The 15721-nt window shown below is 43.5% G+C and overlaps 1 protein-coding gene across 2 annotated transcripts in view; it reads left to right on the top strand.

Moving 5' to 3' along the window:
* The window catches only part of ITGBL1 (integrin, beta-like 1 (with EGF-like repeat domains)), a 152151-nt gene that overhangs the window by 66945 nt on the left and 69485 nt on the right, over window positions 1-15721 (top strand). For both annotated transcript variants that reach the window (XM_012723185.1, XM_004680050.2), the window contains 2 exons: window positions 1593-1733; window positions 7446-7592. In XM_012723185.1, the coding sequence (XP_012578639.1) occupies window positions 1593-1733; window positions 7446-7592 (288 nt within the window). The remainder of the gene's footprint in view (window positions 1-1592; window positions 1734-7445; window positions 7593-15721) is intronic.

Raw genomic sequence — 15721 nt, 5'->3', positions numbered from 1 at the left:
GTGGCTTCCTTTACAACCCACAACTCCAACCCCTTAATTTTCTTTTCTTTTTTTTTTTTTTTTTTCTTCCTGTTTTTTTTTTTTTTTTTTCCTCTTGAGTAGAAAGCAGAAAGATAAGAAAGTCACTGTCATTCTTTAAGCTTGACTGAACAAATAGTTAACAGAGGGACTGTAATTTCTTTGGCGGCCATCCAGAAATAGCACCGTACAGCTAAAAGGCAATTCTTGTAGATACTTCTGCTAAATGTCTCTTGACTAACACAGCCATCAACAGCATGAGTATCTAATTATCCAGAGCACATTCAGAAAAAACCAAACCACAAAACTCTCCTTGTCTTAATTATGAGTAAATAGGAGTGTGGGTTGGAATGCAGAATTGATAAAGTCATTCAGCTTTTGACTGATAAAAAGTGTGACATTGAAGACAAGAAATAAACATGGATCAAAGAGCTAAAGGAGTTTTGACTGACAGAAAACATGGACTTGAAAAATATGTTGTCATTGCTAAGATGTAAACTGAGTCAACTCACTGGTGAAACCAGATCAGTTTGACTACTTCTATTAAAAATACTTGTTATTGTCCCCTTTGCAAGCTGTTCTGGTAGAAAAAGAGAGCCCCGTGGAATTACACTGGTGACTTGATATAAAATAAGGGCCCACATTTCCTTCTATAAAATTATGAGCATCAAGAAAGCTGGAAAATTTTCAATTCTGCAAAGGAATGCCACCCTTTAATAGACAGCGCCTACATGGCCAATGTCACTCTTTTACTAACTGACATGGAAGAATGAAATGTGGCACATTTCTGCACACACAGAAAGGAAACCAAAAGTTTGAACTTGGAATAAAAATCCTCTTCATGCAGAACAGATCTGATTGAACATTCAATGTTCCAATGCATGTTGTATTTTTATTTAGCATATAAAGACATGTTTCTATTAGTGTGCTTTATATTCAATAATGTCAGCTGTCACTCTCATGGTGTCACTGTAGGATGCTGACTGTGTGAATGTGGGCAATACCCATTTTGTTTTGAAAATAGACTGGAGAAAATGGACCAGGATGGGGCCTGCAGCCAAGCACAGGGCCCCAGAGACCAATGTCCTGTAGAAACACCTGCTACCCGCGAACTGGTGGAGGCGGAGGGGGACGCACAGCCTGAATGAGGCTGATGGCCATGAGAGTCCCTTGTTCACTAGCTTGTTGCCCTAAAGCTGAATTCACAGGAAGATGACCTGCACTGGGCCTCTTCCCAGCACCCAGTCTCCCATCTCCCAGTGACCCATGATGGCTGTCAGCCTGCTGAGCAACCTCCAAACAGCTTTCCATAGTGGTTGTATCTGTGAGTGTCCAGGATTCACAGATAATTTTCAACAAATCCAGTTCGACACTGACCACCATTCTAGAAGCAGTCACTTTTGTTTGAAAGAATCTCCATTGCCCACTTTAGGTGAAGTTTACCTTTGTTTTTTGTTTTTTGTTTTCTGTGAGTTGATTTTCCCAAATCAAGAAGCCCCAGCACGCAAAACACCCGGTGCGCCTCGTCCCGGGTGCTTCCCGTCCCTGCAGCCGTAACACGACTTTCCCGGCAGGCACGTGTGTGTGTGGGGAGTGCTCCTGCCACGACGTCGACCCGACCGGGGACTGGGGCGACATCCACGGGCCCACCTGCCAGTGCGACGAGCGGGACTGTCGGGCCGTCTACGACCGCTACTCCGACGACTTCTGCTCGGGTAAGTGCCCTCCTGACGCCCCTTCTCAGCAAGAAAGCCTCACTTCCCTATTTTTAAGTTTCTCTCTGACCCCCATAAGCACTGGCAAAAGAGCCAGTTGCACCGTAAGGCAACTGAACCTGCCCAGCACCTACTAGTCACTTGGGGCCCAGAGAGAGAGAGGAAAACGCACCGACCTCTGAAAACTAGCTCTCGCTCACCCAGGAGAAACACTGCTCAAAGGTTAGAACTCAAAACCAGCAGCGCCCCTGCCAGGAACAGGGTGAGCGAGCTGACCCACAGCGGATCTCCAACTCGGCTTCATCTGCCAGTGTCCAGCATACACAGATGATTTTCAACAAGTACAGTCCGATACTGTCCATGTCTGGTCTCTTCTTCGTGGTTTTCTTAATATTTTCTTTTCTCCAGCTTACTTGAGCATGAGGATATCGAATCTAATACCTAGCACATGCAAATAGGTGCTAGTCCACTGTGAAGCTTCTGGGCAACAGCAGGCTATTTGAGTTTGGGAAAGGCAGGACTTAGGCTTGAGTGCTATTACCAGGGAGGAGACAGCTCTAGAGAAATAGATAACTCCTTAGGGACCACTGGGAAACACATGTGCACGCGTCTAATTTAATCTCTAAGTGATAGAAATTAATTTCTTCAATTTTTTTAAAGATTTATTTATGCATGCAAGAACTGGGGTACAGGCCAGAGGTGTGGGGATAAGATGATTCACCAGAGACAGCGAGGAGCAGAACCAGCGGATTGACTGAAGTACACTGCTGAGGGGAGCAGTGGGCGAGACTGCAGAGGTCTGGTGCACCATGTGGGTCACTCCCTCACTGGGGCGAACTCATGCTGCAGTGGCTGTGGCCAGCTTCACAGTGCTGTGCTTTAACCCATTGCGCCACCAGGGAGGGCCCCAATTTTGTTTTTGTGAGGAAGAGCTGTCCTCGGGATGCCCAGATGGCCCTAAATCTCAGGCTCTTTTCCCGTCACGTTGACCTGGGGCAGGCGTCTCCTCTGGAATGTTTTTCATCCTCAGTAAAGCAGTAGTGCTCCATGTTATGTTTGCACTTTTATCAGTCGTCACCATTTCCCTAATTGCCATTCTAAGTTGCACCATAAGATTGAGAATGTTGAGAATGTTAATGTGTTTTGAGACTGAAGTAAGCCGACTGCGTGGATATCCTTTGGTGATTTATGCCAGCCTGGCGTGTAATGAGTTTCGGATGGAATGCAACTTTATTTTTAGCCCTTTTCTTGCCATTCTGAGAGTGTTGGTCTTATTTAATTCCAAGCGAAATCTCCCAGTGGATTAGTTGAAGTTGGTGTTTTAAATTTCTTATTTCTTTCTCTGTGAGCTCACCGTTTACAATTTTGTATTTCTTTTTTAAGTGGGCTATTTTAACTGACACTGTCATTTTATCCATTCAGTCCCACTCTAGCCACTAGAGTGTTCGATGAGGTGTGTAGATAGTTGTGTTGTGCCTGCTGCTGCAAGGATACTTGTGTTTTAACACATGATCCTTATTTGCAAGTAAATCAGCTTCATTTCTTCTTTCATTCCTGTTCATCATCCACAGCATGTGCGTGGCTGTATCTTTGTGTATGGATGATTGCACACACACATGCACACATACCCTAAAGAAGATGACACTGTCGTCAGGATTTGAGCATAACTGAAATGACCAGGGCAAAGCGAGTCATCCTGAAGTGAGCCTGCTGCCGTGTTTGCTGCCTCATGCCTATAACCTGCTCTCAGACTCTGCTTCCCGATGCCCTGAAAGTGTCCATTTGTCACTGCTGACTGCCTAACACTGCTGTCTCCCAACCCCGTAACTTGAGCAATACGCTACCATGTGACCTTACGCCCCATCTTTCAGTCTATCCTGTCCACCAAAATGATGGAAATAAAAAGCTAGTCCTGGCTGGCATTTCATTAGTTTAGAAAATCGCACCGTCTGATAGGACTTGTGCAACAGGGAGATGTCGCCATGGAATCCCAGAGCACAAAGAATAGAAATGGAAGGAAGCAGTTAAATGTGTTCAGTTTGCATCATCTTGAAAGGGAGATCCACATATGGATTTTTTTAAGTCCTAATACTAGTTAGATGTTAGTTATTCCCCCCAACCTTTCCCTATAGAAAAGTCATTACAGTGTCGGTACTTTGCAAAAGTAAAGACATGTCCTGAACTTTGCTTGGAGTTGGCGATACCTGGGGCAGCGCAGGTGCTAACCGCGTGACCCTTCAAGGTGATCGTGGCATTGCACAGGAATGGGCCATGTTTGGGCCATGTTTCCTCCTGGTGATTGTAGAAGAGCCTAGAAAGAGCAGAGGTTGGAAAATGAAGCTGCAATGGTAGCATAGTGTTAGGGGGGTAAACAGATTAAAGACTGAGTGAGAAGCAACGGCAGTGGGACAGCGGGAAGAGAAAGCAGAGGCAGAGCTGGCCAGGCCGCGGTGCATTTCCAAGGTCGCTTTCGGTTGTCTTGACTGAAACCTTCGCTCGGGTTCTCTGTATTCTGCATGGAAATTACACCACTGGTGTTTATCTTCCTCCTCCTGGCTGATTTCATGTGGTAGAACATCCAGAGGGGAAGGAGCAGGGGAAGGAGGGGGGAGAGCTCAATTCATGGCGATGAAGGACTCCGGGGGCCCTGTGGCGACTTCCCTTGAAGGAATGCCCTGGGCTTCCAAAAGACTAACAACCTCATAAACCAACGGAACTGACATTAATAAAACAAATTAAAAATTAAAAAGTTGGAAGACTTTCAGAGACTTCTTCTTCTGTGCCTAAAGCATTTGCATTTCTTCCCAAATGTTTTCATGTTCTCACAATGAACCTGGCTTATTTTTCATATTAACTGGACCGAGCTAAAAGAGCTAAAAGTCAGAGCAAGTCACCAAATAATCGCCCTGGCCACCTTCACATATTGGCTTTTTTTTTTCCCTGCAGATTTTTTAAATTGAAAAATATTTGACATGTACCTCTGTGCAAATGTAAGGTGTTTGCATGTTAATTTGATAGGAGTATGTATTGGATATGGTTATCACTGTAGCGTTAATTAACACCATGAACTTTTTCTTTTTTTTTTTTAAAGATTGATTTATTTGTGCACACAGAACTGGGGTACAGGATAGAGGCTCAGGGACAGTGAGAGGCTTCACCAGAGACAGAGTGGGGAGAAGAACAGGCAGACGGATGAAGTACACTGCTGAGGGAGCAGCGGGCGGGTCAGGAGAGGTCTGCCGCGCCATGTGGGTCACGTTCAGGGCAGGCGGGGCTCAAACTTGCACTGAGGTGGCTTTAGCTTCATAGTGCTGTGCTTTAACCCGCTGTGCCACCAGGGAGGGCCCAACACCATGAACTTTTAAAGAAAATGTTGACTGTGACTATACCTGAGCTAGAAAATGAGGACTGAGAACTGTTGTGAAACCCGCAGCCCAGCGGTAGACCTGAGCACGCAGTGCTCTAACAAGCATCCTGTGCAGCCTCCCGCTCAACTCGCAGGTCTCAGGCGTCGCTGCCTGGAATTGGGGCAACTGCCGAGAAGGTGGGTTCTCCCCAGCCACGGGGTGTTTTGTCCTGACTCTTCCAGCTTTTCTCGCCTTTCAGTCTAACTCTGTTTCAACACTTTTGTTGAAGTGTCAACAAGTCTCCTAAAAATGGCAGCAAGTTCTGTGTTTTGTCCAGGTTTCTCGTGGCAGAACTCACTGTCCTCAGATAAAACCTCTTGTCTTCAAAAATTTCAAACTACTTGTTCCTGTAAAATAGCTGGATTGCTTTGTACTTGAAAGTTAAAACTGATTTTAATTTTTTTATTTATCTGTTCACTTGCAATATAAGTTCTGTTTGCAAATTTCTTTCTTATTTTCATAAGAAAGTCTGGTGTAGGGGGTGGGTTTGGAATGTAATAATCTGTAAGTTACTATTGCTAGTAAATCTAGATTGTTATAATAAAAAATGTCTCATTTTTGTGGGTCTAATAAGAGTTATTCAGTTATTATCAAACACATTTTAATTTTGGATTTTTGGGCAGAAGCAAGTTTACTGGTGACAGCAATTTGTTGTAAACTCCATATAGTAGGTGCTCAATAAATACACACTGAATTTAGTGTTAAGTGAGAAATTTAATTCACTGATTTCTAATATTTCACTCCATTTTGACTTGTGGTTTTTGTCCCATGAAGAATTAGACTGGTGAAAAGCATCAGTATAGTTGCGTTATCCTGGTTTTTAAACTCAAAAAGTAGAAATCTTCCCACCAGCCTCCTGGAGTATTGGTAAAATGGACTGATCTGAAAAGACCTTATTATAATGTCTATTTAGTATGATATGTAAAATGTATACTTTGCTTGTTAGGTGCCATAGACAAAATAGTATGGATTTTTATCCATTAAATTTGTACTAGATAACTTGAAGAATGTGTAGTCCTACTTCCGTCAAATTCTTCATACATATTATGGAGTAATTTTAGAAACCCTCTTTATTCCATCTTTCATAAGGAGCATCTCAAAAAGCTCAGTGAGTTCTCTTGCTTTCTTTCCTTTGTATTCCTACTTGGCAACCCTTGTGGATTCAAATAAAAAAACGTCAATACCCATCAGTGTGAGCATTTTGAGATAGGTGATGCATTTCTGGATACATGTATATTACTACCCTGCTTAAAAATGAACAGACTAGGCCCTCCCTGGTGGTGCAGTGGGTTAAAGCACAGCACTAAGAAGCGAAAGCCACTTCGGCATTCCGGGTTCGATCCGTACCCGGAGGTGGGAGGTGATCCACACGGAGCGGCAGACCCCTCCTGACCCGCCCGCTGCTCCCCTCAGCAGTGTACTTGGTCAATCAGCCTGCTCTGCTCCCCACTCTGTCTCTGGGGGGGTCCTCTCACCTCGCATAACTCTGGCCTGTATCCCAGTTCTGCATGCATAAATAAATAAATTAAAAAAAAATGAACAAACTAAACTCTAGCGAGATTATCTTGTGATCCTATCTGTGGGCCAGGGAGTCAGGGTTTGACTACTAATGCGATGGACAGGACAGGCTGGTGTTCTGCCCCAGTGCCAGGCAGCAATGCATGGTGCTGTGCTGTCCTGAGCTCAGAGGCTGAGTAGCTCAGCCCTCTGCAGGCCTGCACAGTTCCTACCTTCCTCCCCTCCTGAGTTATGCCAAGCAAGCAAGCCCTCTGTTGTGAGTGCCACATGGGGTCCTGCTTTGAAGCCGAGTCCGTACTGTTAGCAGTCAACAATCATGAGAATCAAGGGTGGGGGGCCCAGGGCATGAGCCCCTGTTGCAGTATCAAATGGTTTTCCATTTTCCGACGTCAGACGAGCTCGGGCGTGTGCAGGATGGCTGGCCTAGACGGTTTTCCATTTTCTATGCTCGCCTTCACTCGTGTCAACTGCCTGCCCCCCCATCAACTCCCGAGTCCAGCAGACCAAGCCCACTCTCGCGCGCCTGGATTTGGACAGATTCAAGGTCACAGCGCTGCGGCCCCTTGTTCTGTGTCCCTCGTGATCAATTCATAGAAAGCAGCAACTGAAGAACTGGAGGGGGAAGTGCCTTTCTTTGCCTTTACGTTAGATTTGTGTCCATGAAGATGCTGACTCGCACGTGATGTTCACTCGCGTGTGTCCACTCGCGTGGGATGTTCAGTGTTGAGATGAAAACGAATTCTGTCTTCACCTCGTTTACTGACTGTCTGTATGACTCCTTGCGTAGGTCATGGGCAGTGTAACTGCGGAAGATGCTACTGCAATGCGGGCTGGTCCGGGAAGAAGTGCGAGCACCCGCGCTCCTGCGCGCTGTCGGCGGAGGAGAGCGCAGAGAAGTGCCGGGGCAGCTCCGGCCTGCCCTGCTCCGGAAGGGGTAAGCCGGCCTCCGCCTCCCGGGCTGTGGCGTCAAGGGGTTCCCTGCACGCCGTCCTCAGCTGCATGCTTCTCCCCCGAGGCTGCGCGAAGTCAGGGTGCTTGCGCTTTATGAAGCCAACAAACTCGTGGTGACCCGAGACGAGTAAAAACCCACCACCTCCTGGCCAGAGCGGGTGACTGGGGGCACAGGAGTCCCCACCACGAGCCGTCTGTCCCGTTTCCCCCTCGGCGCACCTGTGAGGCTGCGGCTCTTGAACGTGGTCACTGCTGATGAGCCCAGGGGGAGCAGAGAGGGCGCCCCCCACCCCCCGAGGTGTCCCGGGCTCCACCCCCGTCAGGTGTGTGCAGTGAAGGGCTCGTGGTGTCCGGGCCCTGTGGGCTGGTCCGGCGTCCCTGGACAGAGGAGCAGGAGCCAGGCGGGTCCAGCAAACAGAGCCGGGTAGAGGTCGCCTGCGCCCAGCTGGTGTCCAGCTGCCTCTTTCTACCTCCCCGCAAGTCTTCCTGTCCAGGCCAGAGTGTCTGGCTGTTGGGGTGAGGGCCTGCAAAGTCCATCCAGGGTGCCCCCGGGGTCCTCCCTCATCACCGTGCCCACGTGTCCATTGGGTGCGTCTAATTCAGCTCCCCAGAGCGGCCTGTGCCTTGACATCAGTGACTCCATTTTGGATTGGGCATAATTTGTTCACTTGTAGTTTATTTAATAGTAAAACTATTTGAGCAATAAAATGCTCTCATCTATCTATCTATCTATCTATCTATCCATCTATCTATCTATCTAGTTAATTTTTAATGAACTAACAACAATTCCAGTTTCCATGTGTGAAAGACAGAGAAATAGAGTGGCTTTGGGGAAGGATCCTGTAAGCAGACAGACCTGAAGGAGCTTGTGCTGTGTGGGAAGGGGGAGCCTGAGGTGGTGCCCTCGGCCCCCACCACACACACAGGAGTACAAATGGGTGTGAAGCAAGAATTCATTAGAGGAGAACTCGTTACATCCTTGCTGATTACTAAAAATAAGAAATACAGTTTTACTTCCTACCTGAACACACAAAGTGAATGTGAAACGTGCTTTTGGAGGAATAAATAATAAAAGTTGTTAAAAATTTTATTCACGGCCCTCCCTAATGGTGCAGTGGGTTAAAGCACAGCACTAAGAAGCTAAAGCCACTTCCGCATGAGTTCGATCCCCGCCCTGGAGGTGACCCACAAGGCGCGGCAGACCTCTCCTGACCCGCCCGCTGCTCCCCTCAGCAGTGTGCTTCGTCGATCTGCCTGTTCTGCTCCCCTCTCTGTCTCTGGGGAATCCTCTCACTGCCCCTGAGCCTCTGGCCTCTCACTGCCCCTGCACCTCTGACCTGTACCCCAGTTCTGTGTGCATGAATAAGTCTTAAAATTTGTTCACAAAAGAGTAGGAGACTTCCTTTATCTGAATGTCAGATCAGAAATACAATCTTATGTTATGGTTTTCTTTTAAAAATGATGATGGTTTTATTATTAGTATTATGAAGATAGAATTCAGGAGTCTGGTTTAGTGGTTTCCACATATTCCCAGGATCACACAGCCATCACCACTGTGATAGTTCATTCCAGAACATTTTTGTCACCACGAAAAGACACCCTCTTGTACCTCTTACCGGTTCTACATCATTGTCTTCCCCCCACCCCCTGGACAACATTCACCCCCTTCCCAACTCTGCATTTTCACACTGTGGAGATTTCATTGAATGGAGCTATTAAATACGTGCTCTTCTGCTCCTGGTTTTGTGCATTTCCAGGGTTACACATTGCTCCCTGCTGCGCCATTCCTTTCGAGGGTGGGGTTGCGCACACTCATAGGCATGTACTCCGCTTATTTATCCAGTCACCGCTCAATGGACATTTAGGCTGTTTCTGCTCTTTGACCATCATGCAGAATTTTCTATGAGAATTCATGCTCAACCTTCACTTGGACCTGTGTTTTGATTTCTTTGGGTATAAAACAGAGTGGAATTTTTGGGTTATAGGGTAAGTCTTATTTAAATTCTGGGCTACCTGTGACACTGTCTCTAATTGGTGTTACAGTTCCATACTCCCTACCACCGGTGTGTGAAGCTTTCAATTTCTGCACATCCTTCTCTGTTACTGGCTCTTTTCACTGTTTACACTTATCCTTATGTAGAAAATCAATACCAATACCATAGGGAGTTCCCAATTTAGCACTAATGATTACTGGTGGGAGAGTAAGCTATGGGAAAGGGATTTTTAACTTCAGGATCATGTCTGGCTTGCCCTGGCTCTCACCAGTAACCCAAGACAAGAACCATTACCTTACCAGCATTAATAAAATATTGTCCTTATCGTGCTGGAGGAAACCCATTATGTGTTAAAGTAACAAAGATTAAAGACTAGTATCCCTCAGACTACCATTCTTAAAATTTATTCTTAAAAATAACAAATTGTAGGCCCTCCCTGGTGGCGCAGCGGGTTAAAGCCCAGCACTGAGAATCTAAAGCCGCTTCCGCATGAGTTCGATTCCCGCCTGCCCCGGAGGTGACCACATGGCGTGGCAGACCTCTCCTGACCCGCCCGCTGCTCCCCTCAGCAGTGTACTTCGTCGATCTGCCTGTTCTGCTCCCCACTCTGTCTCTGGTGAAGCTTGTCGCCGCCCCTGAGCCTCTGGCCTGTACCCCAGTTCTGTATGCACAAATAAATAAATCTTTAAAAAAAAAATAACAAATTGTATCATGGAAAAAATAGAAAAACATACTAGATATATCTCACATGTAGAAAATCACCTAAAGTTTAAGTTCATTTGTCTCTAAATTTTGAATATAGTGTAAAAGCAAGAGAATTATCATGAGCTTCATTTACATGTCCAGCTTTAGTAAAACTTGGCAAACACTATCTCCTATCCTAGAGATGCACTAGCTTATTTAGTTACCATTTGTAAGCAGGACAGTCTTAAAGATTTTCTGAAAATGCTATTCAATGTATACAAGCAATTATGATTTTTAAAAAGCATTCATTTCTACCGTTGACAGTGCTTTACAGATGAATAATAAGCTTCTTTCGTTTTCTCATAGGGAAATGGGGGTTTTGATGAGTGAAATGATTTCGAGGATTTTGAGACTACAGACCTAGATCTTATGACAGCCAGTCGAGACTCCCCAAGCAATCAGAGACCCTTTTTCAAAGTGCTACACCTGCAAGTTCTGTGGCTTTAGCAAGTGATCATATGCAGACTTTTCAAGGGCTAGTTTTGCAATTTATGAATATTAACTGCAGCTGTGGTTACATGAGTGCGGAACGTAATTCCAAGCCCCTTGGTCCTCGGCCTGACAACCTCATTAGCTCACCCACTGGGCCAAGGAATAAGTCTCCTGGTAGAAACTACCAATGTTTCTCCCAACAGTCTACCTGTGGGCCAGGTGAAAGCTTCTTCCTCTGGATATTAGATTAGATTGCTTGTTTTTCTGGTGATGGCTCAGTGTGCTCATTTTCTCTAAAATACGAGTCACACAGCCAATGTACAGTTCTCTACTTGATTTCTATGTGTTGCTTATAATATCTTTTCTTTTAACTTAGATGACTCTCTTATGGTCAGTATGGACACCTGATGATTCTTCTTAATTTCTAGGCTGGGGGGGTGGGTGTGGAGACAATTTTCTCTATTCTTATATCACTGTTCTGTTCAAAAAAATTAAAATGGCTTATGATAGTCTACACTTCAGATTTAAAACTCTTTTGAACTAAAAATACATTTTTGTTATTGTGGAGGCTCTTCTCTGAGTATGTGTCTGGCTGGGGCCAAAAAATGTAGGCTCCAGGTCACTCTGGAGCAAAGGTTTTAAGAAGCAGTGAGAGATTTGCTATTCTGCTGCCTCTCAGGATGAGATGGTCACTGACCCATGAGCCAGGTCTTAAGTGAAGATGACCAAAACCTCTGCTGACCCACTAAGGACCTGTAATATGAGAAGAACAAAGCTCGGAGTCTCTAAGCTGCTGAGATATTGGGGCTATTTGTTACTGTGGCAGAATTCCTGCTCATACACCCTTCCACATGCATAGAGAGAGGACACAGTTACACCAAAGCACATCAACAAGCCACACACAAAAATCATATCTAATTCAAGAGATAAGCCTAAAAGTCGTGAAGGGTTAACTGACCACCTGCATATCTTATCAGTTTCAACATTTAAGTCACAATAAATACAGATGTACATATTCTTTACCACTGATATTTTATGTTCTGTCAACAGGAAATAAATCATACTAAGAACATGGAATGCATGACTTTTTATAATAGCCCTCCAATCCATCAAGGAGGGAAGAGCTATCCCTTTTCTTTTTACAGAAAAAGAACTTGGATATTTGAACAGCTGTCATCTTACATAGCAAGTGCCAGAAGTAGATATGTTCCTTGTTATAAATATTTTATCTGAAAAATCATTGCTTCGGTTGCATAGTATTCCATGAATGTGGTAAATGCAAAGGAACTTAACCACTAAGACTGAAAGACCAATATTTTAGAACCATACCTGTTATAGCTATGGGCTCTTGAAAAGGAACTCCACTCAATGATGCCAAATGAATTTTCACGATCTCTCCATGGGTGATGATAATGCACTGAAAAATTAATATTTAGAAAATATGACAATTTAACAGTGCTAGACCTTTGATCCATGAAAAAACCAACACTCAGTTCTCTTTCATTAGACATCTAAATTATCTTTTATTTTCTATTCAAAATGTCATCATTTACATTCTTGTAGCAGACTATTTACACAGATCCTTAGTCTTTAGTTCTTATATGAGGAATGTATTCATATAAATGAGGAAAAATATAGTAAAGTTTTTCAACAGCAAATATCGCCTAAACAACTTCTACCCTCTAGAAAAATTGCACCCGCATACCCTGTTGCCAGGAGCTGAAGAGGGATTCGCTTCCCCTACTAGACAACCAATGATCTCTCTCAAAATATTTTGCTCTTAGTGTTACAAACTTTTATCAAGTCCTTTCATTGACTTCTATCATCATCAGAAGGAAGGCAGGCATTATTTAGCTGCAGGCATTATTATTCAGAGGCTTGTGTTTTCAGTCTTTGCCTTCTTTGATCATCATTTGTCCTGTGTCTAAGTCCTCTTTCTGTTTGGTCCTAACATCCCATGTGTGCTGTGTCGCCTGCCTCTGTGCCTTTTGTTCTCTGTTATCAGGCATCTTCTAAGAGATATTGCCTATGTTTTCGTCCTTAAACACATGAAACCAAACATCCCCACCAGGGAAGGTGTAAGGTGGAGGAAGAATGATAAATTCAGGCTAATTGTTCAATACTGTAGCATCTAGAAAATAGAAGCATGTCCTCATTTTTATCAATTAGTATCCTTTAATTAATGAGTTAACCAAATGAGTTCTATTCCCTTATCTAGGACCACACTTCCAAAGAGTAATAGCATGCCAAACTCCCACCATCTGGAGATTTTTCAAGTCAAATCATAATTCATCTCTTCTTTGTCCTGGCAAGCACATCTTTAAATAGTCTTCCTTTTATTTAGTGCAGTGATTCCCAGGATGCAGGCATTTTTGTGGGTGTTTTATGCTCTGTGTTGTTTTGTTTGGGGGTCACAATTGAATTGTTACTTTTCTGATCTGTATATACAAAATGCTATTATTTGAAACAGGGAAGATGTTTTAAAAGATAATAGTAGTCCTCCAAACATATATTTTTGGAATTTTGGTGGGAAGAGAGTCTTAATTTTTAATAAAATATTTTGCAGCCTTGACAAAGTGAATTTGACACAACTATACCCTGCACATATCTCCTGTATGTGATTTGATGAGCTTGAACATATGTCCACACCTCTGTTCCCAACATCTTAGCAGGGTAATAAACCATCCAACACTCCCCAAAATGTCCTGTGTCCTTTTGCTTTCTTGGTTATGTATTGGTAAGATGCTTAACAAGAGAGATTTACAAAATACTCAAGCATTTAGAAACTGAAAGTGGAATGTTCTGTTGCTAGGGGATGGGAGAAGGAAAGGGGAAATTGTTCAGTGAGAGTAAAGTCACCGTTATGGAAGATGAGTCTATTCTGGAGACCTGCTATTCAATGTCATGCTCCAGTTAACCACACGGAGCTATGGACTTAAACGTTTGTGGAAGGTAGACCTTCACACATGCTAGACTGAGCCTCGCCCCACCTACTGTGCTTTCCATCATATTTGAAAAATCCTCAGGAGCCTAATTAAGTATCTAATTGTAACTGACCTGCAATAGGAAATACACAGAAGTCTTCAAGGGGAAGGAGTATAATCTTCAAGTAGTACTTCAAGGAGGCAAGTGGGATTCAGATTCACTCTGTTCTGAGTGCCCTGACTGATTGTTTCCCCTGCATCTGCCAGAGCGTAAGGACAGGGAATAGGCAGATCCTACACATGGCGTTTCCACTCTTGCTGTTAAGGAACACAGCTAACGCAGAAATGGCCCTGTAAAATGACATCTACACTCTCATTATCTAGAAGAAATGAGCCTGCTTCTGGCGATGCACCCGATGGGGAGAATGGAAGTGAGTTGTTAATCCTGCTAGAAACAAGTCAGTACATTGTCATGTTAGGGACAGTAAATTAGGGGGTAGGGAATTAGCCGTGGAACCTCATAGAGTCTCCTACGGTTTTTGAGTACTTTGAACTTATAGTACTCTCTCTTGCCATATTTATATGCTCTGTTGTCACCAAACAACCCATAATGGTAACATGGAAGCTCAAAGAGAAGAATTTATTTACTATTTTCTTTTGAGGAACTCAGAAAAGCTTATTAGAATATCTGAAACTGTATATGCATCCTCTATTTCACAAAACTGCAGAAATGTAAATGCTATTTATTAGGACTGTATTTAAAGACAGCGTTGAGTCAAAAGGATCGAGGTGATGGAAGAAGCAAATATGGCACCCAGCTTCCTTTGTGCCTCAAGATGTGCTGGGGCTGTGTGCTGGTATGTTTTCACTCTTTGTGAGGAGGCCACAAGTCCAGGTGCCCCAAACTGGGGGTGCATTCAGAGCTGCTGACTAAATCCAGTATTAAACCTCTCCAACATGTGAGGAAGCTGCATTTGATAAACTAAAAGTGTAATTTGCACGTGTTGAAGAGAAATGTCAAGAATTGAAAAGAGCTCAGTGAAATAGAAAAGAAGGCCATGTTCAAGGTGACTTGAGGGCCCCCCCCCTTTGCAGTGGGTAATTGTCTATATTCCTTATTTCCCCTTCTTTATTTTAGCTTGTCTTTGTCCTTGTTATTTTTATAGCCAACAGAACATAGAGGAAAAGGGAGATTCAAAAGCTGAATTAAATAATTTTGTATAATTTTAAAAGATGGTGCAAATACTTCAGTTAAAACAATAAACATCATACATTTTGATTTACCTATGTTTTTCTAACCCATATTCCAGAAAATTGTATCACTCCCAAGAGTATTTTTTTCATGTTCCCATCAATAAGCTTAATCTGAAGCAATAGAACATTCCATGTCAAAGATAGGAATTGATCCAAGTAAATAGACAATTTTCATTACAGCTTGCATAATTTTTATGTGGTAAATTGAAAACCAGTGAAATCTTTTGGCTGAGAAATTTCCTAGTAAAGGCTGCAACAAATATTGTCAAAATGTATTTGTAATGAAAATAGAAAATTGGACATGAATTCAACCCCAGTTTCTTTATGTGTGCCTGAAATGAAATGTGTGACAACTATGACAAATTTGTTACTATAATTATATATTTATTTCTTTTAAAACACTAAGTACAGTGAAGGATGCAGTTAGGTCCCTAAAAATTCACTTAATTGTATTCAATATGAACAAGCAAACCAGATGCGTAGAGTAGAGCTCAGTGTGGCCCAGCTTCCAGACCTGACATTTGTGGTTTCCTGCAGCCTACATACTTTCTTCTTAGTAGAAAACAGTGGCTGGCTTCATTTTGCCTCAACTTTAGGACCAGCAGCTGATCCAAATCCCATGCACCCCTTTGGATAGATGAGATGTTAAAAACTTATAGGGCTGATCATAGCGCTATGGTGACACAGATATATTAAAAATACAATCATCCTAGAGCATACAACTTATATATATATTAGTTACATATATTACAACTTATATATTA

Source organism: Condylura cristata, unplaced genomic scaffold (genome assembly GCF_000260355.1).
Source record: "Condylura cristata isolate star-nosed mole 26May11 unplaced genomic scaffold, ConCri1.0 scaffold00010, whole genome shotgun sequence".
NCBI classification, from domain to species: Eukaryota; Metazoa; Chordata; class Mammalia; order Eulipotyphla; family Talpidae; genus Condylura; species Condylura cristata.
This window is presented reverse-complemented; position numbering and strand designations above follow the sequence as displayed.